Here is a 26,806-nt window from a genome sequence, read left to right on the forward strand (position 1 = left end):
TGAGTTGTGAGGGATACCTCTGAGCCCAGGTCATATAGCATGGCTGGTTGGATAATGCTTATTCCCATGGGTTTCTCCTCTGCCATTTCTGGATGGACTTTTCAGACTATTTAGTAGGGCTGTCTGCATAATGCCCACTCCTGTGGGTTGCATCTGTGTCTCGTCTTGGAGAGCAAGACTCCTCACATCATACAGTGTTGGCGGACTATAAAATGCCCATTCCTTGGAGTTGCTAATCTGCGGCTTTTTGGGGGTGTCCTCAGACAACCCACCAAGGCTTATTTTATAATACCCATCATTATGAGTATCTCTGCTGCTGCTCCAGGACCGACCTCACTGATCGTATAGCAAGGCTGGTTAGAGTGACCAGTCCCAAGTACTGCTCCCTCGCTATTCCTGGGTAGACTCATCAGATCAGATATAACTGGTTGTATGATGCCCGTTCATATTGCCCCTCTCCGAGTCTTCTGTGTACTGCAAAATATATAGTTGATGCAAGATTGCGCCTTCCGTGAGTAGCATTGTTTCAGTCTGGGCAATTCTTATGCCCACTCAATGTGGTTTAAACTGTGTCATACAAACCAGTCTAAAATAGGTAGGTATCTGCATGCATGCATGACCACTTTTTCACACTTTTCCCTAACTCCCAAGTGTAGGCACTGCGACACGTCTGAGCAGTGTCTGCCATTTATGCATGCCACCAAAACCCTTCCCTATAGAACACAATACACTCACACACTTTCCGTCCATGTATGCACTAACATGTAATCCCTAAGAGTCCTACATGTTACCGCATAGATGAACAGAAAGAAGGGTCCTAATTCTTGCTATATATTGCTTCAAAACAGACAAAAGTGCAGGAACAAAACATAACAATGCGGCTCAGGTCTTCATACATGACATCCAAAACCTTCCCAACTAGGTGAAACAACGGACATGCACTTTTATCCATAGCACTCAGCTTCATGCTATTCATCCACAAATGCACATATTACAATAAACAGATCTCCGAGTCTGATTTCTCCTTTCACTTCAGATTTTGTTACTTTTCTGCTCCAAGCATGTTTGTCCCATTCACTTATGGTTGCGCTGTACCCCTCTAAGCCTGGGCCTTCTCTTTCCGCCTGGTTCCTCTCTTTCTTCAAGGTATGGTTCCTCCTTTCCCTGCAGGCACGATTTCTCTTTTCTTCTTTGCTGGTCCTCTTTTTTTATTTTGGAATTTTTTTCACCTGTCATTATTCTTCTCTTCCCTCCTGGTTACTCCTTCCCTTTCAGGTCTAGTTCCTTTCTTCACCTTTAGGTAGTGTGCGTTTTCCTCTCTCCTGGCTCCTCCGTCGATTCCAGGTCTGGCTACCCATAATACCCTGTCAAGGTTCCCTCAAGGATGGTATTCTCTTCCCACCTTCCTTCTCTCTTCCTTCCAGGCCTAGTTTTTCCTTCCCTTTTAGTCCAGTCCAAATTCCCTGTAGGTCTGGTTCTTTTGTTCTCCTATGGGTCTTCCTTTTCTCTCTAGGCCTCATTCTTTTTTCTACTGATGTCTCTTTTCCCTCTTGAAGTGGCTTCTTGCTTTCTGTATGCCGGATTCCTCTCTTGTAGCTTACAAGTCTTTTGCTTCCTTCCCTCCAGTCCTGCTTTTGAGCCTGCCTCCAGACCTGGCTCGAAGCATGCATCCGAACTTAGTTCTAAACCTGTCTCCAGACTTGGTTGAGATCCTACTTTAGGGCCTGGTCCCAGGCTTGCCATGCTCTGTCAGGGTTACATGTGCATGACAATAATGCCCTAGTTTCTGATGCTAACATGGTTTGTACTCTTTTGTTCCAGTGGTGAATGAGATCCAGGAAAGGCGGCAGTTCCTGGATGAGATGGAAGCCTTGGGTCAGGGCAAGAAATTCCGCACCATTGTGGAGACCGAGATCTCACAGGTAATTCACAGTTTCATAGTAGAGAATAGGATGCCTGGGGGCAGAGAGCATGGGGTAGGGGAGCTGGCAGTCAGGAGCCCTTTGCAGAGAGAGACATAGAGTATTAAGACAGAGAGAGGCTAGAGGCATCGGGATCGCCTATGACAAAGAGAACAAGGGATCAGGGGGAAGATTTTGGGTGACCTATAGAGGAGAGAGATAGGGGGCATGAGATGGAGGAGATAAACAAGGACAGGGCACTGGGGTTTAGTGCGGGGCCAAAGAGAGAAAATGAGGCAGAGGGACAAACAGGCTGCTCAGGCCAATCACGATGCTGCTCATGCAGTGTTGTGATTAGCTGGGAGAGGCTGAGAGCCTGGGTACTTCCGGCGCTACAAAGTGAGGATGGAGAAGAGGGTCGGCGACTGTGAAGAAGGTAAGATTTAAAAGCATTTTTTATCCAATCCCCCTCTGCCCTGTATGGAAGAAGCCACCAGTGAACTTAACGGTACCTGAGGTGTTGTCATTCGGTCCTTGGTACTGTTGTCATACTTCTCAATGGCGAGCAAGTCTGTGCCGACGCCTGCTTCAACATCGAACGGTGTTCTCAAGGGTGGTGAGAAGGTCTAGAGTGATCACGAAGATGTTTTTTATGTTTCCTCTCCCTAGATCTTTTCTATGGGAGTCTTTAGTGCGATAAGTTCTGGATTCAGGAGAAGGAGTCCCTTCACAGTCCTTTTTTCTCTTTCTTTTCCTCTTGACGTATGTTCTCCAGTTTTCTTCTCAAGTGAATGGCCTCATAGTCTTGACTATTTTAGGGTTCTCTTGGACATTTTCTGACAAAATTCACTTTTTAAAAAAAAACGTTATTTTCAGTTTTACACATACATGGCAATACTTAATGTTCACAGCGATGCATAGCGAGAGAGTCTGCATATCCCAATGGAGCACGATATTTGATACATGTTATATCCAGGACAACAATAAGCAATATATTACGAATGCGAGACAAGTACCATTAACCCCCATGCCCGCAGGCCCCCGTAAGCTTCTATCACAGTCCAGCCAGCCCAAACCTAACCCCACCCCACTTCCTAGCTGCAGTAACACAAAGAGCATAGGAACTATCATAGCGTATAAGGATCCTTTGGTACCCTCAGTCCTAGCCTACCCCTTCGGGGACAATGCCATTCGTGACTTGTGTGCCTGTAACTCCCCTTTGCTTAGCAATGTATGCTCTGTACGGGACCCATATATCCACCGGGCGCGAGGAACTTGGCACTAACGTAGCATATTCCTCGCTGTCCACATTACAAAACGCCAAGCTGTGAAGCCAAGCCTTAAGCGTAGGGACCCTTTTACTGCCCCATAGTAACGCCACCTCACGTTTAGCCAACAGAAACCCCAGGGCTGCTAACCTCCTGACCTTTTTAGGGAAATTAACCATGTATCCTTACAGTGCAATCTCCGGCATAGGGATCAATGTCATGGAAAGTATGTCACCTAAAGTAGCGTGTATCAGTACCCACTATTGTTGCAACTTTGGACAGGTCCATGAGAGATGGGCAAAGTCGGCTTGTGGAGCCGAACATTTCTGGCATTGGTGAGGCCTAGTGGGATCGATCTTATGGGACCATGCCGGAGTGTGGTACATCCTGCGAAGAAATGTAAAATGTAGCAGTTTATGTCTACTGTTTAGGGACACCACCCTCGTAACCCTGCAGCAGTAATCCCATTGGTCATGAATTATAGGCCGACCCAAGTCTTGCTCCCATGCAGTGCGGATTTTGACGTCGGAGAAGGGGAGCCCCATCACACATTGTCTATACAATTTGGAGATCAAATGTGCCCCAGTTTGACTTTCAATAACTAACGTCAGAGGAGCAGCCGGCTCAGGAGCTATCGGAAAGGAAGCGAAGGTAGCTCGTAACATGGAAACCATGTGGCGCAGCACAAAGCCATCCATAAAGGAGCAATCTTTGAATCGCGCCTCCTCCGCGACAGAGAAAATATGGTTGTCAGGGAAAAGGTCACCCATCGTGTGGATTTGAAATTCAGCCAGTGTGCGCTGTGCTAAAACCTCACCAGTTATGGGGAACCACGTGGAGTTCGGAAGTGGCAACGCCGGGGAATACAACAGGTCTAAACTTAACAATCTACGTAACTTCTTCCATGCCCAGCACGTGGTGTATACAGTCTGAATATCATGCGGATCCCTTGGGATTCCTTTAGGCAAAACTGAGGACAGATTCTGCGGAAGCACCAGATTCTTCTCCAGCTTCAAATAGGGGACACGTGCGTCTGGATGATACCAGGCATAGGAATAGCAGCACTGCGCCATCAAATAGTAAAGATACATGTCAGGAACCCCAAACCCGCCTCGTTCATACGGTAGTGTCAAAGTCTGCCAGCTCACCCATGGTCTGTTGTCATCCCATACAAGCCGCAATAGCAGTTGCCACAGCTGCAAAAAGAAGGGCTGAGTGAGAGGGATGGGAATGTTGTTAAAAAAAATATAAAAATCTCGGGAGTACCACCATTTTAATAATGGCCACTCTACCCGCTATTGACAAAGGTAGCCGTAACCACCTCTCGACATGCGATTCAAGCGAGCTGATTGCGCGTCCATAGTTCAATCTGATGATAGTGGCTGCATCTAAGTGTATGTACACCCCGAAATACTTAACTGCATCGCTGCACCACTCCAAGGGAAACTCACAGTCCCATGCAGCTGTGCTGGTTATCAACGGGAAAATTACGGACTTGTGCCAATTAACACTCATGCCTGAAAACCTACCAAATCGGATAATTTCCCTAATGAGGAGTTCCAAGTTAATATGGGGTTGCCGTACGTACAGAACAGTATCATCCGCATACAGAGATACCAAAAGGGGGCCAGTATGAAACTGCAGACCTCGATGTAAGTGTTTCTCTTGAAAGTGTCGAACCAATGGGTCCATCGCTAATATAAAAAGCAATGGGGACAGGGGACAACCCTGACGGGTGCCACGGGACAGACGAAATGGCGGGGAAATAGTACAGCCGCAGTCTAGCTATGGGTTCCGTATAGAGCAGGGCCGCTGTAGAGACAAAACATTCAGGCATTCCCATGCGGCGCATCACAGAAAGAAACAAGCATTTACAATGCAATGGTTTTGCCTTTGTTAAAGTTAGAGCTATTGGCATTGCTCTTGACACTCTGAAGCTCCACTCTGAAGCTCCACTCTGAAGCTCCACTCTGCACTCTGAAGCTCCACTCTGCACTCTGAAGCTCCACTCTGCACTCTGAAGCTCCACTCTGCACTCTGAAGCTCCACTCTGCACTCTGAAGCTGCACTCTGAAGCTCCACTCTGCACTCTGAAGCTGCACTCTGAAGCTCCACTCTGCACTCTGAAGCTGCACTCTGAAGCTCCACTCTGAAGCTGCACTCTGAAGCTGCACTCTGAAGCTGCACTCTGAAGCTGCACTCTGAAGCTGCACTCTGAAGCTCCACTCTGAAGCTCCACTCTGAAGCTCCACTCTGAAGCTCCACTCTGAAGCTCCACTCTGAAGCTCCACTCTGAAGCTCCACTCTGAAGCTCCACTCTGCACTCTGAAGCTCCACTCTGAAGCTCCACTCTGCACTCTGAAGCTCCACTCTGAAGCTCCACTCTGCACTCTGAAGCTCCACTCTGCACTCTGAAGCTCCACTCTGCACTCTGAAGCTCCACTCTGCACTCTGAAGCTCCACTCTGAATCTGCACTCTGAAGCTCCACTCTGCACTCTGAAGCTCCACTCTGAATCTGCACTCTGAAGCTCCACTCTGCACTCTGAAGCTCCACTCTGCACTCTGAAGCTCCACTCTGCACTCTGAAGCTCCACTCTGAAGCTCCACTCTGAAGCTCCACTCTGAAGCTCCACTCTGATGCTCCACTCTGATGCTCCACTCTGATGCTCCACTCTGATGCTCCACTCTGAAGCTCCACTCTGAAGCTCCACTCTGAAGCTCCACTCTGAAGCTCCACTCTGATGCTCCACTCTGATGCTCCACTCTGATGCTCCACTCTGATGCTCCACTCTGATGCTCCACTCTGATGCTCCACTCTGATGCTCCACTCTGATGCTCCACTCTGATGCTCCACTCTGAAGCTCCACTCTGAAGCTCCACTCTGAAGCTCCACTCTGAAGCTCCACTCTGAAGCTCCACTCTGAAGCTCCACTCTGCACTCTGAAGCTCCACTCTGAAGCTCCACTCTGCACTCTGAAGCTCCACTCTGCACTCTGAAGCTCCACTCTGAAGCTCCACTCTGCACTCTGAAGCTCCACTCTGAATCTGCACTCTGAAGCTCCACTCTGCACTCTGAAGCTCCACTCTGAATCTGCACTCTGAAGCTCCACTCTGCACTCTGAAGCTCCACTCTGAATCTGCACTCTGAAGCTCCACTCTGCACTCTGAAGCTCCACTCTGAATCTGCACTCTGAAGCTCCACTCTGCACTCTGAAGCTCCACTCTGAATCTGCACTCTGATGCTCCACTCTGAATCTGCACTCTGAAGCTCCACTCTGCACTCTGAATCTGCACTCTGCAGCTCCACTCTGAATCTGCAGCTCCACTCTGCACTCTGAAGCTCCACTCTGAATCTCCACTCTGAATCTGCACTCTGAATCTCCACTCTGAATCTGCACTCTGAATCTGCACTCTGAATCTGCACTCTGAATCTGCACTCTGAAGCTCCACTCTGAATCTGCACTCTGAAGCTCCACTCTGAATCTGCACTCTGAAGCTCCACTCTGAATCTGCACTCTGAAGCTCCACTCTGCACTCTGAATCTGCACTCTGAATCTGCACTCTGAAGCTCCACTCTGCACTCTGAATCTGCACTCTGAAGCTCCACTCTGCACTCTGAATCTGCACTCTGCAGCTCCACTCTGAATCTGCAGCTCCACTCTGCACTCTGAAGCTCCACTCTGAATCTCCACTCTGAAGCTCCACTCTGAATCTCCACTCTGAATCTCCACTCTGAATCTGCACTCTGAAGCTCCACTCTGAAGCTCCACTCTGAAGCTGCACTCTGAAGCTCCACTCTGAATCTGCACTCTGAAGCTCCACTCTGAATCTGCACTCTGAAGCTCCACTCTGAATCTGCACTCTGAAGCTCCACTCTGAATCTGCACTCTGAAGCTCCACTCTGAATCTGCACTCTGAAGCTCCACTCTGAATCTCCACTCTGAATCTCCACTCTGAAGCTCCACTCTGAAGCTCCACTCTGAAGCTCCACTCTGAAGCTCCACTCTGAAGCTCCACTCTGAAGCTCCACTCTGAAGCTCCACTCTGAAGCTCCACTCTGAAGCTCCACTCTGCACTCTGAAGCTCCACTCTGCACTCTGAAGCTGCACTCTGAAGCTCCACTCTGCACTCTGAAGCTGCACTCTGAAGCTCCACTCTGAAGCTGCACTCTGAAGCTCCACTCTGAAGCTCCACTCTGAAGCTCCACTCTGAAGCTCCACTCTGAAGCTCCACTCTGAAGCTCCACTCTGAAGCTCCACTCTGCACTCTGAATCTGCACTCTGAAGCTCCACTCTGCACTCTGAAGCTCCACTCTGCACTCTGAAGCTCCACTCTGAATCTGCACTCTGAAGCTCCACTCTGCACTCTGAAGCTCCACTCTGCACTCTGAAGCTCCACTCTGAAGCTCCACTCTGAAGCTCCACTCTGAAGCTCCACTCTGAAGCTCCACTCTGAAGCTCCACTCTGCACTCTGAAGCTCCACTCTGAAGCTCCACTCTGAAGCTCCACTCTGAAGCTCCACTCTGAAGCTCCACTCTGAAGCTCCACTCTGAAGCTCCACTCTGAAGCTCCACTCTGCACTCTGAAGCTCCACTCTGCACTCTGAAGCTCCACTCTGCACTCTGAAGCTCCACTCTGAAGCTCCACTCTGCACTCTGAAGCTCCACTCTGCACTCTGAAGCTCCACTCTGAAGCTCCACTCTGCACTCTGAAGCTCCACTCTGAAGCTCCACTCTGAAGCTCCACTCTGAAGCTCCACTCTGAAGCTCCACTCTGAAGCTCCACTCTGAAGCTCCACTCTGATGCTCCACTCTGATGCTCCACTCTGATGCTCCACTCTGAAGCTCCACTCTGAAGCTCCACTCTGAAGCTCCACTCTGAAGCTCCACTCTGAAGCTCCACTCTGAAGCTCCACTCTGGAGCTCCACTCTGCACTCTGAAGCTCCACTCTGAAGCTCCACTCTGCACTCCGAAGCTCCACTCTGCACTCTGAAGCTCCACTCTGAATCTGCACTCTGAAGCTCCACTCTGCACTCTGAAGCTCCACTCTGCACTCTGAATCTGCACTCTGAAGCTCCACTCTGCACTCTGAAGCTCCACTCTGAATCTGCACTCTGAAGCTCCACTCTGAATCTGCACTCTGAAGCTCCACTCTGAAGCTCCACTCTGAAGCTCCACTCTGAAGCTCCACTCTGAAGCTCCACTCTGAAGCTCCACTCTGAAGCTCCACTCTGAAGCTCCACTCTGCACTCTGAAGCTCCACTCTGAAGCTCCACTCTGAAGCTCCACTCTGAAGCTCCACTCTGAAGCTCCACTCTGAAGCTCCACTCTGAAGCTCCACTCTGCACTCTGAATCTGCACTCTGAAGCTCCACTCTGCACTCTGAATCTGCACTCTGAAGCTCCACTCTGCACTCTGAAGCTCCACTCTGCACTCTGAAGCTCCACTCTGCACTCTGAAGCTCCACTCTGCACTCTGAAGCTCCACTCTGCACTCTGAAGCTCCACTCTGAAGCTCCACTCTGAAGCTCCACTCTGAAGCTCCACTCTGAAGCTCCACTCTGAAGCTCCACTCTGAAGCTCCACTCTGAAGCTCCACTCTGATGCTCCACTCTGATGCTCCACTCTGAAGCTCCACTCTGAAGCTCCACTCTGAAGCTCCACTCTGAAGCTCCACTCTGTACTCTGAAGCTCCACTCTGAATCTGCACTCTGAAGCTCCACTCTGCACTCTGAAGCTCCACTCTGAATCTGCACTTCCACTCTGAATCTGCACTCTGAAGCTCCACTCTGCACTCTGAATCTGCACTCTGAAGCTCCACTCTGAAGCTCCACTCTGAAGCTCCACTCTGAAGCTCCACTCTGAAGCTCCACTCTGAAGCTCCACTCTGAAGCTCCACTCTAAAGCTCCACTCTGAAGCTCCACTCTGAAGCTCCACTCTGAAGCTCCACTCTGATGCTCCACTCTGATGCTCCACTCTGAAGCTCCACTCTGAAGCTCCACTCTGAAGCTCCACTCTGATGCTCCACTCTGATGCTCCACTCTGATGCTCCACTCTGATGCTCCACTCTGAAGCTCCACTCTGAAGCTCCACTCTGAAGCTCCACTCTGAATCTCCACTCTGAATCTCCACTCTGAAGCTCCACTCTGAATCTCCACTCTGAATCTCCACTCTGAATCTGCACTCTGAAGCTCCACTCTGAAGCTCCACTCTGAAGCTCCACTCTGAAGCTCCACTCTGAAGCTCCACTCTGAAGCTCCACTCTGAACTCTGAAGCTCCACTCTGCACTCTGAAGCTCCACTCTGCACTCTGAAGCTCCACTCTGAAGCTCCACTCTGAAGCTCCACTCTGAAGCTCCACTCTGAAGCTCCACTCTGAAGCTCCACTCTGCACTCTGAATCTGCACTCTGAAGCTCCACTCTGCACTCTGAAGCTCCACTCTGCACTCTGAAGCTCCACTCTGAATTTGCACTCTGAAGCTCCACTCTGAAGCTCCACTCTGAAGCTCCACTCTGAAGCTCCACTCTGAAGCTCCACTCTGAAGCTCCACTCTGAAGCTCCACTCTGAAGCTCCACTCTGCACTCTGAAGCTCCACTCTGAAGCTCCACTCTGCACTCTGAAGCTCCACTCTGAAGCTCCACTCTGAAGCTCCACTCTGAAGCTCCACTCTGCACTCTGAAGCTCCACTCTGAAGCTCCACTCTGAAGCTCCACTCTGAAGCTCCACTCTGCACTCTGAAGCTCCACTCTGAAGCTCCACTCTGAAGCTCCACTCTGAAGCTCCACTCTGCACTCTGAAGCTCCACTCTGAAGCTCCACTCTGCACTCTGAAGCTCCACTCTGCACTCTGAAGCTCCACTCTGAAGCTCCACTCTGCACTCTGAAGCTCCACTCTGAATCTGCACTCTGAAGCTCCACTCTGCACTCTGAAGCTCCACTCTGAATCTGCACTCTGAAGCTCCACTCTGCACTCTGAAGCTCCACTCTGAATCTGCACTCTGAAGCTCCACTCTGCACTCTGAAGCTCCACTCTGAATCTGCACTCTGATGCTCCACTCTGAATCTGCACTCTGAAGCTCCACTCTGCACTCTGAATCTGCACTCTGCAGCTCCACTCTGAATCTGCACTCTGAAGCTCCACTCTGAAGCTCCACTCTGAAGCTCCACTCTGAAGCTCCACTCTGAAGCTCCACTCTGAAGCTCCACTCTGAAGCTCCACTCTGCACTCTGAATCTGCACTCTGAAGCTCCACTCTGCACTCTGAAGCTCCACTCTGCACTCTGAAGCTCCACTCTGAATCTGCACTCTGAAGCTCCACTCTGCACTCTGAAGCTCCACTCTGCACTCTGAAGCTCCACTCTGAATCTGCACTCTGAAGCTCCACTCTGCACTCTGAAGCTCCACTCTGAATCTGCACTCTGAAGCTCCACTCTGCACTCTGAAGCTCCACTCTGCACTCTGAAGCTCCACTCTGAATCTGCACTCTGAAGCTCCACTCTGCACTCTGAAGCTCCACTCTGCACTCTGAAGCTCCACTCTGAAGCTCCACTCTGATGCTCCACTCTGATGCTCCACTCTGAAGCTCCACTCTGAAGCTCCACTCTGAAGCTCCACTCTGAAGCTCCACTCTGAAGCTCCACTCTGAAGCTCCACTCTGATGCTCCACTCTGATGCTCCACTCTGAAGCTCCACTCTGAAGCTCCACTCTGAAGCTCCACTCTGAAGCTCCACTCTGCACTCTGAAGCTCCACTCTGAAGCTCCACTCTGCACTCTGAAGCTCCACTCTGCACTCTGAATCTCCACTCTGCACTCTGAATCTCCACTCTGCACTCTGAAGCTCCACTCTGAATCTGCACTCTGAAGCTCCACTCTGCACTCTGAAGCTCCACTCTGAATCTGCACTCTGAAGCTCCACTCTGCACTCTGAAGCTCCACTCTGCACTCTGAAGCTCCACTCCGAAGCTCCACTCCGAAGCTCCACTCTGAATCTGCACTCTGAATCTGCACTCTGAAGCTCCACTCTGAAGCTCCACTCTGAAGCTCCACTCTGAAGCTCCACTCTGAAGCTCCACTCTGAAGCTCCACTCTGAAGCTCCACTCTGAATCTGCACTCTGAAGCTCCACTCTGCACTCTGAAGCTCCACTCTGCACTCTGAAGCTCCACTCTGAATCTGCACTCTGAAGCTCCACTCTGAATCTGCACTCTGAAGCTCCACTCTGCACTCTGAAGCTCCACTCTCCACTCTGAAGCTCCACTCTCCACTCTGAAGCTCCACTCTGAATCTCCACTCTGAAGCTCCACTCTGAAGCTCCACTCTGAAGCTCCACTCTGCACTCTGAAGCTCCACTCTGAAGCTCCACTCTGAAGCTCCACTCTGAAGCTCCACTCTGAAGCTCCACTCTGAAGCTCCACTCTGAAGCTCCACTCTGCACTCTGAAGCTCCACTGAAGCTACACACCGCGCAGGGCAGCTCTGGATGCTGATGCGAGAGGCCAGCTGGGAGGCGCGCTGCTCGTCTTCCTGCTCGTGCTGACTCGGAGAGAAAACTTGTTTTCATTGGGAGAGCGGCCTTCAAAGACCCGGTCACTGCGCCTCTCCGAGTGTTTAGCTTGGGATAAAATGGGCGCAGTGTTGTGGTGATGACAGTAGAGCAAGGGAGGTGCCGGCAATGCCGGAACAGAATCGGGGGCGTTCCCGGCGTCGCGTGACGTCGGCAAAAGCCAAAGAATGTCGGGAACGCCCCCGTGTCTGGTCCGGCATTGACGGACAGGCCCCTCGTCCAATGGCAAGGCTCCATTTACGGAGCCAGCCAATGAATGAGGAGGGCCGACCCAAAGCACACTACAATTCTCATCAGGTTTTCGCCTGCGCGAAAAAGATGCGCAGAGCGCATCTTTTTGGCGAGGCAAAACCTAAAAAGGGCCACTCAAGGGAATCAAATGCCTTCTAAGCATCAAGAAGTACAGCAGCGGCGGGAGTATTGGGGTCAATCCTATGTAATACTGTAAATAAGGTTCTCAAATTGAGAGAGGTGGACCTATGAGGGACGAAGCCAGACTGTGCCGGTGAAATGATAAATTCCATCAATAAGGACAACCGGATGGCGATTACTTTGGCTAAAATGTTGTAATCGAGATTAAGCAGGGACAATGGATGATAGGAACCGCAGAGAGTAAGGTCTTTACCAGGCTTAGGGAGAAGTATAATTACAGCTTTTCTAAATGTGGGAGGGAGGATACCAATCTCAAGAGCCTCAGCATAAACCTCTATCAACCGTGGAAACAGTATATCCTTATAAGCCTTATAAAAATCTGTGGAAAACCCGTCAAGGCCGGGCGCTGAGGAACCTTTAAGTGCATCAATCGCCTCCAATACGCTATCCGAAGAAATGGGAAGAGCATGGAATTCTTGCATATGCTTTGCAAGAGAAACCAAAGCAATTTCTGCTAGGTACTCTCCTTGCTCCCAGAGGTCCCCAGTGAGCTTAAAGGTGTATAGAGTTTTAAAATGCGAAAGGAAGGTGTCGCAGATATCTGGAGTGGAATGGAACACGCGGTCATTTGGGCCTTTAATTTCAGTGATATAGGCTTTATCGTGTGTAGGGTGGAGCGTGTGCACTAAAATCTTACCGGGCCGTTCACCCTCCCCATATCTTCTGGCCATGTGTTGCTTACCAAGGAACAGTAGTTCTCGCTCAGCAGCGTCTCGAAATTCCAACATCAAGGCCTATCATCGGGCCTTGCCAGTCTCCGACCCCTCCTCTAGTAGTTCCAAATCAAGGGCAGCAATTTCTTGCTCGATACATCTTAAAGTGGATCGCAAAGCTCTCAAGACACCCAAATTCTTAGCTATGCATACCACCCTGATGTAGGCTTTAAAACCCTCCCAAAGCACCACCCAGGTATCCACCGAACCCGTATTTATTTCAAAATATACCTCGATGGCCTCCCTAACTTCCTCCGAGAACACCTGATCCTGGAGTGCCCTCCCAGGGAAGCGCCATTGCCTCTCATAGCCCCCGGGTCTCGGGATGTTGAGTCGAAGCAGGACTGGAAAGTGATCCGAAAACGTTCTTGGTAGTGTCACCAACCCTCCTAGCCAACCAGCCACCCCAGGAGAGACTAACCAGTATTCTATTCTGGTCCAGGTATTGTGGAACCCGGAATAATGTGTATATGCTGCGAAGTGTGGGTGATGTGTACGTTCAACGTCTACCAGCGAAAAGTGTCTACAGATGTCCTGCAATGCCATACGTGAACGGTGTTTAGAGTCAGGTGCGGAGGAGGTGCTGTCTTTGGCGGGTTCTAACAACAAATTAAAATCACCACCCATTATCAATGAACAAGGATCCAAAGCCAAAAGGCGTACCTGCAGCGCGTGGAAGAATTCCAGCGAGTCCACATTCGGACCATATATGCCCACTAGAGCCACATTCTGTCCCCTCAAGGAGCCCACTACTATCAACAAGCGGCCATTGCCATCAGCAACCACCTTGTGCAGCGCGAAAGGAACTCTCTTGTGGATAAATATGGCAACCCCTCTTGCGTAACTACTGTAATTAGAGAAATATCTGTGGGTTCCCCAGCTTGCCGCCATGGATGTAGCATCGAGCCCGGAAGGACCGGGCTGCCAGCCTATCTGCGCCATTTAGACAATATTACTGCAATCAGGAAATTAGCAAAATCAACCCAATGCCATGCATCATTGACCTGTGTATGAAGTTCTGAAAACCTGTGAAAAAACCGCAAGTGACCCCCCCACTCCCACCACCCAGCCTCATTTCGTCCCTGGCGAGGCAGATCCCATCCCTGCAAACCAAATGACGGTGCAAGTCAAACAAGCTTCGTAATACAGTTATCGCATATACACACCGTAAACTTGGCATTTCGAACAAACAAACCTTGGTGTTCACCATGAGGCGCAGCAACGCCATGCCAGCCGGGCAAAAATGAACACAAAAATGGCGAATGGAAGATGTCTCAACTATGGTAATAACCTAACAGAGCCTTCACATACAAAAAATTAATCAACCAGTTCCAGGATTGGAGAAGAGTTCCATACTGGCCTCAGAACCGCTATGTGTTGGGGATGTCGAACGTGTGGCTGCTGCCACTCCATTGTTGCTCCTCTTGTACCCTTGGCAAAACTCCTGTGCCTCTGTCAGAGTTTCGAAGATGCGGGATCTGCCATCCACATCTACCTTCAGCCTAGCCGGATAGAGCATCCCATACCTCAGGCCCAAGTTCTTTAAAGTGGCCTTCACTCCATTAAATTAGCGCCGAGCCTCTTGAACCATTACAGTGAAGTCTGGGAAAATGGATAATTTATTTCCCTGCCATTGGACCTCCCCCCGATCACGGGCCAAACGGAGCGTTGTGTCCCTGTCCCTAAAGTACATAAGTCTGGCGATGATTGGCCTCGGAGGCTGCCCGGGCCTGGGGCGAGGCCCCAACGATCTGTGTGCACGTTCCACCACAAACCCCTGAGTGAAAGCCTCTCTGCCAAAGAGATCCGATATTAGTTGTTCCACGAATGTGTCCATGCGACCTGAGGTGGCAGTTTCTGGCACACCATGAATGCGCACGTTGTTCCGTTGGCTACGGTATTCTAAATCTTCGTTCTTTATCGCAACTTCTTTCAGGATTCTTTCCACACTTTCTAGGTGCTTCTGAGATTGCGACGCTCCTTCTTCTATATCCGAGACCCTCGCTTCCAAGACATTGAGCCGACGGTCATGGGCTTGGACCTTCGTACCCATATCAGCCAGCTTTGTATCCAATGCATCAAATCTGCTGTCTAGGGCCCTGAAGCCAGCCCGCATCTCCTTAAGCATCGCCGCAGTTAGTGAGGTGGAGTCTTCAGCTTCATCCTCACCCTGCGCTCCATCCGCCGAGTCTACTTGGTCACTAGAGGTAGCGTCAGGGACTTTGTCGAACTGCAGCGTCCGCTGTTTAGGGTCCTTCCGTCCCATGGCTGCACGCGGCTGGCTGCATCCGCCAACACAGGCGGAGCAATGAAAGTCGCGCTGCAGATAGTAAGCGTGTAAGAAGAACCACCAAATGGCCGATACCTGCGCCTCAACAACCAGCAGGGGCCACCCCAGCAATGCAGCCCAGAGCACAAAGGGGATTTATTCTGCGACAGACAATAGCTCTGAGTTGCCAGTAATGGAGGAGACAGCCAAACAGACGAGGTCCCAGGATAGCCCTGCGTCGATTTACCGCCACAGAAGATGACAGTCGGTAGGAGACAGCTGTTTAGTACAAAAGCGAAGCGGGCACCATGGAGGAGACGTGTGGTGTGACCCCAATCCAACGCACAAGCACCAGTGCAGGAGCTCAGGGTATCAACAAAGCAATGCAGCCAGACTCCGCAGATAACAAACTGACCGGCAACAAGAGTACTGTGCATTATAGCACCACAGCAGGAACTCAGGAGCAAAGAGTGTCACTACTCCAATCATGCAGGAAGCCCTGGACTGTGGCCAGAGTCCGTAGGCCTCAGCGCGGGTGCAATCCATAGTGAGGCATCATGTTATCAGCTACCCCCATTGCAGGCCGGTGCCCCGTGTCATCTCCATACATGGATAAATGAGGGAGCCAGCACACCCAATCCTGCCCAGTACCACGCTACCCCCAAAGCGGCAACAGGCGGGTTCCACTCTCTAACCCGCCACACCCCCAGCTGCCAAACAGCGCCCATGGCCCAGCGCAACCGCAAGGCCGAGAAAGCCCTGCAGCCGCCGCGTCAGCAAAGGCGCCGCCGCACCGCTACAGCAGGAGGGGCGGGGGGAGGGTCACCACCTGCAGCAGGGGTGGGTCGCCTCCGGCACCGGACAACGAACCAGGGCCTCCGGTCACCTACGTGGACGGACGTAGTGCTCCACGCCACAGCGCCGCCAGGCCTCCAGTCCCTAGCCCAGATCACAACAACGCTGGGACCCGAAATGAGCCGCTCCACTTCTTGGATCTACCCGATACCGGCACCGATCTTCTAAGCATCTCCCTCTGGGCATGTAGGGAAGGCATCCGCTGTGTTTCAGGCCGTCTACATCGATGAAAACAGGTTAGTGCAGTGCCTGGCCGGCGGAGCTTCAGACGGCCATCTTAGTCGCCTGCATGGCCACGCCCCCCCAAAATTCACACTCTTTAAGTGTTGAGGCCGGAAGACAGACAACACACACAGAATGTGGGCCTGATTAAGCCTTTTGTTCACCCACATGAAGGGCATTTCACAAAAAGTTAAGGCATTTTGAGAAAATAATCACCGCTTTTTGATGGAAATTTTGTGGAAAATGTAGAATAGCCTCAAAGATTTCCAATAAAGCACACAAAAAAACGACCTTTTTTTGTTCAGGGATTCTGAGACTGTGAGGCAAACTGCCAGTACAGTGCATGAAGGGAAGGGATGCTCCTGGCTCCTTAAAGTAAAAGTATATTTTCCTTACACTCTTGACCTGACAGACTCCTTTATTACTTAACTTTTTTTCTCTGTATGTGCTCAATATGTGTTTTTAGAATTGAACTTAAGATTGCCTCTTGTCAGATTCTACAATTTGGTCACATTATATTGATTAGATGCCTTTTATGGTCCAGAAAATGTCAGTAAAAAGCAGGACTATCATGTTTTTTAATGTAGGTAATTCAAATTATATGGATATTGAGGTGGTTACCCCAGCTAATAATGACTTTCAATACTTGAAATAAAAGTGTTATGTGATCCCCACAAATGCATAGGAATATTACAAGTGTATGACTATCAGTGAGGATCCTACAATGCAGAACCCTACTACGTATAGCCTTTGTCCTGTACTGAAATCTCAGCTGAAAGCAGAACCCCTATTACAAACAGTTTTTGCCATGTGCAGAACCGCTCCACGGAATGCCTACTCCCTCTACACACCCAAGGCCCCTTAAGTGACGAAGGCCCTACTATGGACCTGTACCAATCACTTTGCAGATAGTCGACCTCTTGTGGGTAATCAAGCACACATTGGTGGGCTACTACCTGTTGCCTACAATCTTCACTCCTATGCACAACTTTTCTTGCAGAGCCTACACTCCCTCCATACACTAAAGGCCCCTTAGGAGAGTAAACACCTATTACGTACAACCTTTGCCCTGTAGCAAAGCTTTTAAGGTTGCCAACCTATTGTGAGCAATCAAAGAGACAAGATTTGGTAAGTCGGCATGTGATCAGTGATGTCAACAATGATTTCATTCAACATGTTATGAGTGATGTGTTTATTTTTTACATAATTTTATTGCCAAGCTAAACAGTAATTTAAACAAAATACAATACAATAATTAATCCATTAACCCCCTCCCCCCAAATGTCCAGTCTCCATTACATCATCTACCACTACATTTCCATCACTTCTATTTCCGAAGTTATTTATACTGTTTCTACACACTTTCTTCCCTGGATTCATCCACCATAATCTGGATTGTTTAGGTGATCCCATGCTTGTACCCTGTCAATTGATCCTCTTCTTTCCCATACTTCACCATACAACACTGCACTCTCATAGCAAGCCCCCTGAATCAGCAGTGTTTTGTGAGGATACAAGCTGGGCATGGCGGGGGGAGCAAGTTCTAGTTAGCTCAGTAAACTATACCTGGTGAGTTTAAGTGTTTTTTTTGCGTTAAAAACATGACAACATGGGGGGCGTGGCTTGCCGGGCGATGATGGCGGTCGCAGCCTTGTAGAGCTCCCGCCGGCCCGACCTTAATTTGTTCACTTATCCTGGTCCCCGAGCCCGATACTGCTTCCCGGCGACTGGCGCGAAGCTGGTGGAGTCCCTTGCCTGCTCCGGAGTCCCGATCCTGCACTCTTCTCTCTCCTGTGCCCGTTGGGAGGCGACGGCGCCCTGCGGCCTGGTGACCGGCTGGAGACCGGGGTCCTCGAGTTTCGGGACGCCCGGCGGTGGTCGCGGGCTCGCGGGTGGTGGCGGCTTCAGTTGCGCCGCTACTGGCTCCGTCCTACTGCTGCAGCTGCCCGCGGACCGCGGTGGCACCCCTCATCCTTGTGCCTTGGGTGGACGCCTCTCTCCCCTGAAATCCCGGAGAGGCAACGACGGAGTGAGGCCTGGTGACCGGCTGGAGACCGGGGTCCTCGAGTTTCGGGACGCCCGGTGGAGGTCGCGGGCTCGCGGGTGGTGACGGCTTCAGCTGCACGGCTCCTAGCTCCATCCAATTGCTGCGGCTGCCCGTGGACCGCGGCGGCGCCCCTCATCCTTGTGCCTTGGGCGGACACCTCTCTCCCCTGCAGTCCGGGGGAGGCACCAGCGAGGAGCGGCCTGGTGACCGGCTGGAGACCGGGGCTCCCGAGTTAAGTGACGCCCGGCGGCGGCTGTGGGCCCGCGGGTGGCGGTGGGGTCCGCTGCACCGCTCCTGACTCAGTACCCCTACTGCTACGATTGCCCTCTGACCACGGCAGCGCCTCCCCGTTCCTGCACCTTGGGCAGACATTTGTGGGGATAAACGCCGGGACGGCCCGTCCCGCCTGGGTGAGACCGGTCCTCGGATTTCGTGGCCTCGGGCCTGGGCTGGCCTCTTGGGGCTCTCCCACTGCAGTTCTCTTCAGGGGCCTGGGGCCTCCAACGCTAGGGGCAGTACCTGGGGGGTCCTGAGCCTTGTTGGAAGGGGTGCCGGCCTTGCCCGGCGAGCGGTCCCGGCGAGCCCGTGTTGGGCCATGACCAGAACCGGAGGTGGCGGCCCGCCTAAGCATGGCCCTATCGATAAATTCACGGGGCCTAGTGGTGGCTCCGGGGCGGCCGGTGGCAGCGGTGGCCCTGGACCGGACAATGCGGCGATCCTGGCGGCCATCACCCAATCCCGGGATGCGCTTGATGCCAAAATCGGAGCGGTGGGAGAAGATGTCGCGCTGCTGCGCCAGGACCTCCGGAATGCGGTGGGTCGGATCACCGAGGCCGAGTCCCGGATAACGGTGACCGAAACGGACATCGGCGCCCTGAAGAAGCGGTTGGCGGAAGTGGAGGGAGTCCAGAAGACGTTGGCGGCCCGCGTGGAGGATGCCGAGGGGCGCGCACGGAGGAACAACCTCCGCTTTATTGGCTTTCCGGAGAGGTGCGAGAAAGACGACATGGAGGGGTTCCTGACCCGGTGGCTGGAGAGTTGGCTCCCCGAAGGGGTGCTGTCCACGTGCTTCGTTATCGAGAGGGCGCATAGGGCCCTAACCCAGCGGCCACCGGAGGGTGAGCGTCCCAGGTCAGTCATAGCCCGGCTGTTGAATTATCACGACCGTGATGTCATCCTGAGGGAGGCAAGGACCAAAGGCTCGCTTACCTTTGAAAATCGTACCATCATGATTTTTCCCGACTACACGAGGTTGGTGCAGAAGCAGAGACAATCCTTTGTGGCCGCCAAGGCCAAGTTGAGGGGCTTGAAGCTCCAATACTCTCTCCTATACCCGGCCCGTCTGCGAGTGGTGCATCAGTCCAGGACGCATTTCTTTGATTCACCTGAGGAGGTTTTCCGTTGGACCGATGAGACGGTGCAGCTCCGGCCGCATCCCCAGCCGGGTCTGAATCCGGGCGGGTCCCAGAGGTCATCGCCGGAGCGGACGAACCACCAGAACCGGAGGGGTCGACACCGGAGGTCCCGGTCTCGGAGGCGGGCGGCCTCTGCTAGCGCATCGCAGACGAGTGGTGCGAGGGACTCGGAACACTCTGATGCCGGCAGTTGAACACTGGTGGGACTGGGCCTTGTTGCTGAGTCCTGAGTTGCCCTTCATAGGCTGGTGAGACTGTTCTCTTTTGACTTTCCTATGACCAGTCTGTTCCCGGTTACTGACTCCTATTGCTTTTAGCGGGAGCACGGTAGGGCTCGGGAGGCACCTTTTGTGGGCCTCTGACCCTCACGGTTGTGAGTGTAGTGGGGGGGGTGGTGTGTGTGTGTTGATTGGGGTGTTGGGATCCATTGGTATGGCGGGCCCTGGGTTCTCTGTTCTGGACCCGGGTCTTTCCATGCCGCGACAGATGCTTCAATGTTCTCTGAGGTATTGGGGTGGGGGGAGTGGGGCGTGGGGGGATGTTCTTTGGTTGCTGATGGTTGGGGGGGCTTGGGTCTGGGGGGGTTGCTGAGTATTGGGATGGGTAGGGGGGGACCACACGTGCCTATGATCGTTGATTTTGTTGTTTTGTGGGGTGCGCCGGGGTGGTGTGGAGGGCCGGGTGCTGGTTCCTGTATTGACTATGGCTGATGCCGTGACTATGTCTTCTCCTAAGGCCCTGCGTGTTGTGACATGGAATGTGAGGGGAATTTTGGATAAAATCAAGCGTGGGGCTGTGCTACGATGGGGGAAGAGGGAGATGGTAGATGTGCTGCTGCTTCAGGAGACCCACATGCTGGGTTCCAAGGCCCTTAGCCTCCAGAGGTATGGATTTCAACAAGTGTACCATGCCGGGTTTGCAAGGGGCTCGCGGGGGGTGGCTATCCTGGTGCACCGCAGGGTGGCTTATGTGCATGAGAGGCAATGGATAGACCCTCAGGGCCGCTTTGTTTTCATCAAGGGCCAGCTGGGTACTGAACAGGTGGTGTTTGGTAGCGTGTACGCCCCCCCCCCTCTCCAATGGGCCCTGTCTGAGCGGCTGTTCGCGCTGTGGGATGAGATTCCGGAGGTGCTGACCATGGTGGGAGGTGACTGGAATGAGGTTATGGATGTGGGCCTGGACCGTCGGAGGCGGGCGCCGGCTGTGGTGGATCCCCCCCCCGCTGCTGCTCCCACCAGATTGAGCGCGACTGCAAGTGGCCTGGGATGGGTTGATGTGTGGCGCCACTTTCATCCTGCTGCGCGTGAATTCACATTTGTGTCGGCGGTGCATGGGTCCTTTTCAAGGCTGGACTATCTGTTTGTGCCGGGTGCCTGTCTGAGTCGTGTCAGGGATGCGGTGATACTCCCCAGGGGCCTGTCTGATCACTCCCCGGTCCTGGCAACTATGACCCTCCCTTCCCAACGACAGCCGTTTAGAAGGCGGATGTCGCCCTGGCAGCTGCAACGGCCCGAGTATGTGCATCACCTGCGCGTGGCGATTGATCATTATTGGCGTGAGAATCTTGTGGGTGATGTGGATGCAATGGTGGTGTGGGAGGCGCTGAAACCCACGTTACGGGGTATTGATATTGCATGGTGTGTGGCTGCTAGGCGGAAGCATCAGGAAGCCATTGTGACCGCTGCCGCCCGTGTAGAGGAGTTGGAACGGCGGGGTAGTCTTGGGAGCGACGAAGACATGGTGCGGCGGCTCCTACAGGCCCAACAATCGTACGCCTCCGTCTTACACGATGAAGCCCGGCAGGCGTGGCTCGCCACGCGTAGCAGGGTATACCAGTGGGGCGACAAATCCTGCACTATGCTACACAGGTTGTGTCAGGCGACTTTCCAGCCTCTTGTGTTGCCGGGTCTTACGGCTGAGGACGGCTCAGTTATGACTGACCCGGCCCTATTGGCGGCCAGCTTTGCCCGCTATTACGAGACGCAGTACGCCCCTTGTGACCAATTGGAGGAGGGTGGGATCTCCGCTTATCTTGACGACCTGCTACCGCGGGCCGTTCCTGATGAGACCAGGACCGCCCTGGACGCCCCGCTCACGGCTGAGGAACTCGGGGAGGCCCTTGGTCAACTGAATGCCGGGAAGGCGCCCGGCCCGAGTGGCTACCCGTGTGAATTCTATAAAAAGTTTCACGTCCAGCTGGGGCCCCACTATCGGCGTGCCCTGGAGGCGGCGCGGGTTCAGGGGGAGATGCCGCCGGACTGGCGCCATGCCGAGATCGTGGTCTTCTTAAAACCGGGTAGGGAGCCGGACAGATACGACTCTTACCGGCCTATTTCCTTGTTAAACATCGAGGCTAAGATCCTGGCTAAGGCCTTAGCGAACCGCCTGCTACCCCACATCACTGACCTGGTCCACCCAGACCAGGCTGGATTCATGCCAGGGAGGGCCACCCGACACAACATCCGACGGGCGCAAGCGGCAGTGGATGCTATGGGAGCTAGCGATGGGCGGGCGGCACTCTTCTTGGCTGATATGGACAGGGCCTTTGATTCTGTGAGTTGGGTTTATCTGTTTGCCCTCCTGGCCCGCCTCAACCTGGGGCCGGTTTTCCTGTCGTATGTCCGTCTCCTCTACACTAACGTGACGGCCTCGGTCCGTGTGGCCGGAGCTACCTCTGGGCGTTTCCATATAAGACGTGGCACTCGGCAGGGCTGCCCCCTGTCCCCGTATCTATTTGCCCTTGCCATGGAGCCCCTGGCGTCGCGGGTACGAGTGGATGCCCGATTGTGTGGCTTTGTCTGGAATGGGGACCTGGCGGACAGAATTGCGCTGTATGCGGATGACGTCCTCTTCTTTCTCACCGACCTGCAACGCTCGGGCCCCCGGGTCCTGGAGATTATGCGGGCGTTCGGCGAGGCATCGGGCCTCCGTCTCAACCTTAACAAATCGACCCTGTGGGTGCTGGGCGGCGGAGTGGTCGCCGACCCCTGGGCTGCGGAGTTGCGAGTGGCGACGGGAGGCCTAAAGTACTTGGGCGTTTTTCTATCGGAGTCGCGGGTTGTGGCCTGGGCGCGTGGAGTCCTGCCGGTGTGGGAACGGGTACAGGCTGATGTCAAAACTTGGTCCAGGATGCCGCTCACTATCTTTGGTAGATCGGCCATCTTCAAGATGGTGGCGCTTCCGCGTCTACTGTACCAGCTCCAGAACTTCCCCTACCCCATCGGCCTGGAGTGGTTCCGTCAGGTTAACTCGGTTTTGGGTCGTTTCCTGTGGGATGGGGGTGCGGCCAGAGTAGCACTGAAGACGTGTTTTCTGTCCACATACTGTGGCGGTCTGGCCACCTCGGACCTCCTCTCCTACTACCAGGCTTCCCAGTTACTTGTTCTTAATGAGTGGTGGTATGGCGATAGGAGCGATCCGGCCTACGCCCTGGAACGGTCACTCATGGGTGACCATACGCTCCACACCATCCTGTATTCGGCTCGCCTGCGTCGTGGGTTACCCTCGGTCACGAGGGTGGTCTTTGCCGTGTGGCGACAATCCTTGCGCCGCATGGGATGGTGGGGCAAGTTGACGGCTGAGACGCCGCTTTGGCATAATGGTCTGCTCCCAGAGCTAGCGGCTCTGGCCGGCTTTGAGGGTTGGGAGGCAACAGGGGTTACACAACTGGGCCAGGTCGTGTCTGGCACCACTCTCAAATCCTTCGAGGAGCTCCGCACGGAATTCCAGATGCCTCAGTCCCAATTCTTCCGATACCTTCAGCTGCGCCATGCCCTCGCCCCGAGCATCGCCGGTCTCGACTCCTTGCCAGAGTTTAGCCCGATCGAGGCCAAGGTGTTTATGGGAGACTTGGGAGACAGAAAGGTCTCCAAGATATACCAGACACTTGTTGTCCACTGCTCCTCCACCCTGCACTCCCTTCGTGAGGCGTGGGAGGTGGACGTGGGTCCCCTCGATGAAGACGATTGGAGGGAGGCGCTGGAGTGCCCACGTGGAACTGCCATTGCCATCCGGCTCCGGCTCATTCAGTTCAAGTACCTGCATCGGGCATACTATACACGTGAACGATTGTGGAAAGCTGGTTTGATTGCATCCCCGGAATGCTTGCGCTGTGGGTCGGTGCCTGGGTCCTTACTGCATACTGTGTGGACGTGTGGCCGGCTGACTGGGTTCTGGAGGGGTGTGTGGAGTTGCCTGGCTGAGGTGCTGGGCTGGGACCTTCCTCGTACCCACCGGTTGGGCCTCCTGCACATCATGGAGGGGATTGGGGGTAACATGTATAAGCGCCATTTGCTGCTCTTGGGGCTGGTTGGGGCCAAGCGAGACCTGGCCCGGGCATGGAAAGCGGTGAGGGCCCCCCCCCTTTCTGCTTGGAAGGCGGGGCTGGATTACTTCATGGGTCTGGAGAGGCCGGTCTTTGAAGCACGGGGCTGTCCTCACAAGCACTTCAAAATTTGGAAGCGGTGGGCTGACTATCGTGGTCTACTTCTGGACCCCCCAGCGGAGCGTGAGGAGGACATTTGATCATAGTGACACTGTTGGCCCGAAGTAACATTGCCCTGGTGGCGCTGCACCTACTTACTTTTCTTTATTGCTTTCTATGCACGTGTGGTGGGGGGGGTTGGGGGGTGTCCGGGGCTGGGGGGGTGGAGTTGTGGGTTAGGGTGGGTCACTGGGGTGTTTCTATACTGAGCATATTTTATGAGTCTACTCTTGCATTTGCTGCCTATGTAATTGCTGTTTTGATACTGTCGTGGTGTTCTTCGGTTGTGGAGATGCCACATTCTCAATGCTCATTTGCTCAATAAAATTGGTTGGGAAAAAAAAAAAACATGACAACATGACTCACAGTTTCACCTAAGTATAATGTCACTTTAACCATTTATATATTCACTGAAAAAACCAAAGGTTATAGGGAAGTTATAGTTATGCTAACATTTCATTCGTAACAAACCAGAGAAATTCAGTTGTTATAGTTAGTGAGGGAACTATAACTCCCTCCCCCACACTGCAGTGCTTATGACCTCACGTATTACATCACTCATGACATGGTCAGTGACATCACTCATGACATCACTCATGACATCTCAAATGACATCACTGATAAAATCATCCACAGAACCTTTGGCGCACCCACTTACACCCCCATATAACCTTTAATACACCCACTCCAACTTCCACACTACCATTCCCAAACCCATTCACACACCCATACCAGTACTTACACAACTACTTGCTAATTCATGGATCAACCAGGCTGCGGGGGAGGCCATACTGTGGCAATTCTCTCTCAGCGCTTAGAGACCCGCCGGTACTAAGCGCTCTACAAATCGCCATTAACATTAATATAAGGGCCTCCCCCTCATCAGTTTACTTGATTGCCCCGGGAAGGTGGCGCTCCCCGGGGCGCTGGAGTGTCGCATGGGCACCTCCCCACATTATTATTAAACATGCCCCCGTGATTTGGATAACCCTGGGACTTAATGAAAAAGACAGGTGGGAGCCAACTGTCTTTTTAATTTTTTTAGTTTTGCCGCTGAATCGCACATCTGTGGCAACATTTTTTTTAACTGCTTAAAAACTCCAGCGGGGTCTCCGTGGGACCACCCCACCATATCTGGAGGTCAGTGTATTCCTACCCTGTCCCCTTTTACTATTTTTACTATTTTTTTGGGACTCCGCTTTAAGCCAAGTCCCAAGATGTCTGCCAGCACTTCCTGCTGGGCTCCCAGATATCTATGTTTTTCAAACTTTAATATTTCTGAAAATATTGAACAGATTTACACCAAATCACAAAAAGCACACTTGCTGGACCAATATCTAACTTTCTGCTAAGTTTGGTGTAATTACGTTGCGCAGTTCGGGCTGTTGTTGTGTGCAAAAAATGAAAAATCCCCATAGACATAGCATGGGGAAAACACGTTTTGGGGCTACCCTTTTTTCTCGGCCTCCGCTTGACAGATCACCACAAAACTTTCAACAACTGAACCAAAAAGGAGACTTTTTTGAAAATGTTGTGAAGATTCGTCAAGCGGTACCAAAGTTAATGGCAAAACAAACAAGCATTGGCATAGCCAGTAGTTCTCTTCCAGGGGATCCTCATCAATAGTCATAAGCACGGAATATTCCCGCCCATGTGCGGGACCCCGGAAACAATATAAAAATATATATGTAAAAAACACATATATCTCGCTCCACATATATGTATGTACATATATTATTTTTCTCACACCAATGCAGCTCCATAACTGAGGCTAAAACAATGTAAACACATATACATGCACTGCAATTAGTAAGGAAGCAAAAGAAAAAACACATTAGATCAAATAACCTTTGAACTTTGTGTTTTAATGAGTAGAACACTCATAAATCCTGAAAATTGCTTGCAAATAGACATTGTTAGCCCTCAGGCTGCATTGCAAAACAATAGCATAGAAAATGAAACCATTTTCAACAAAAACTGGCACCGTGCCTTTAAGGCAGCCATGACCCCAGGCTTCCCATCATGCCTCAGGGGTGACAGTTAGGTCAGTTGTTCTTTCTGGCTCCTTCAGTCAGGACCCTGGTGAAACAGCTCCCTTTCCTTTTGACTTTTTGTCAAAAAATATTCTTGTTATCTACAATTTTTTGCTTTCACTCGACGTCTTTTTGACTTAGGGTGTTACTTCTACCTTTTTTTGGCTTAAAAAAGGTAATTTTTCTGTCAGAGATGCCTTCACTCTTTGACAAGTGCCCTTCATGTGGAAGGAAGATGGCCAAGACTGACACTCATTCAGTGTGTATCCTGTGCCTACCAGAATCTCACTCATCGAAAACCTGTAAACACTGCCAGGTTTTATCATCCAGAACTCTGAAAGAACGTGAGAGAATTCGTGTTTATGGGCTTTCTGAGAGAGGAAGATCTCCCAAGAAGCAGAAAAGTCGGAATACGCGGTCGACGTCGAAAGAAGCCCCGACTGGTTCACATTCGGCGTCGAGATCGGCGTTGGAGAAGCAGTCGACGGCGACGAAGAAGATGTCTTCAGCGTCAACATCGAAGGTACCTCCGCTACAGACAGCGTCGAGGGATAGGTCACCGTCGAAGCAGAAGAGTTCGACGGCGAGCCACCTGACGTCGAAG

The 26,806-nt window shown here is 52.2% G+C and overlaps 1 protein-coding gene across 2 annotated transcripts in view; it reads left to right on the top strand.

The window, feature by feature from the left end:
- Window positions 1-26,806, top strand: part of C1_1H22orf23 (chromosome 1_1 C22orf23 homolog) — a 97,682-nt gene that overhangs the window by 58,422 nt on the left and 12,454 nt on the right. For both annotated transcript variants that reach the window (XM_078657741.1, XM_078657751.1), the window contains exon 6: window positions 1,822-1,922. In XM_078657741.1, the coding sequence (XP_078513867.1) occupies window positions 1,822-1,922 (101 nt within the window). The remainder of the gene's footprint in view (window positions 1-1,821; window positions 1,923-26,806) is intronic.

This window comes from Lissotriton helveticus, chromosome 1_1 (genome assembly GCF_964261635.1).
Source record: "Lissotriton helveticus chromosome 1_1, aLisHel1.1, whole genome shotgun sequence".
Lineage (NCBI taxonomy): Eukaryota > Metazoa > Chordata > Amphibia > Caudata > Salamandridae > Lissotriton > Lissotriton helveticus.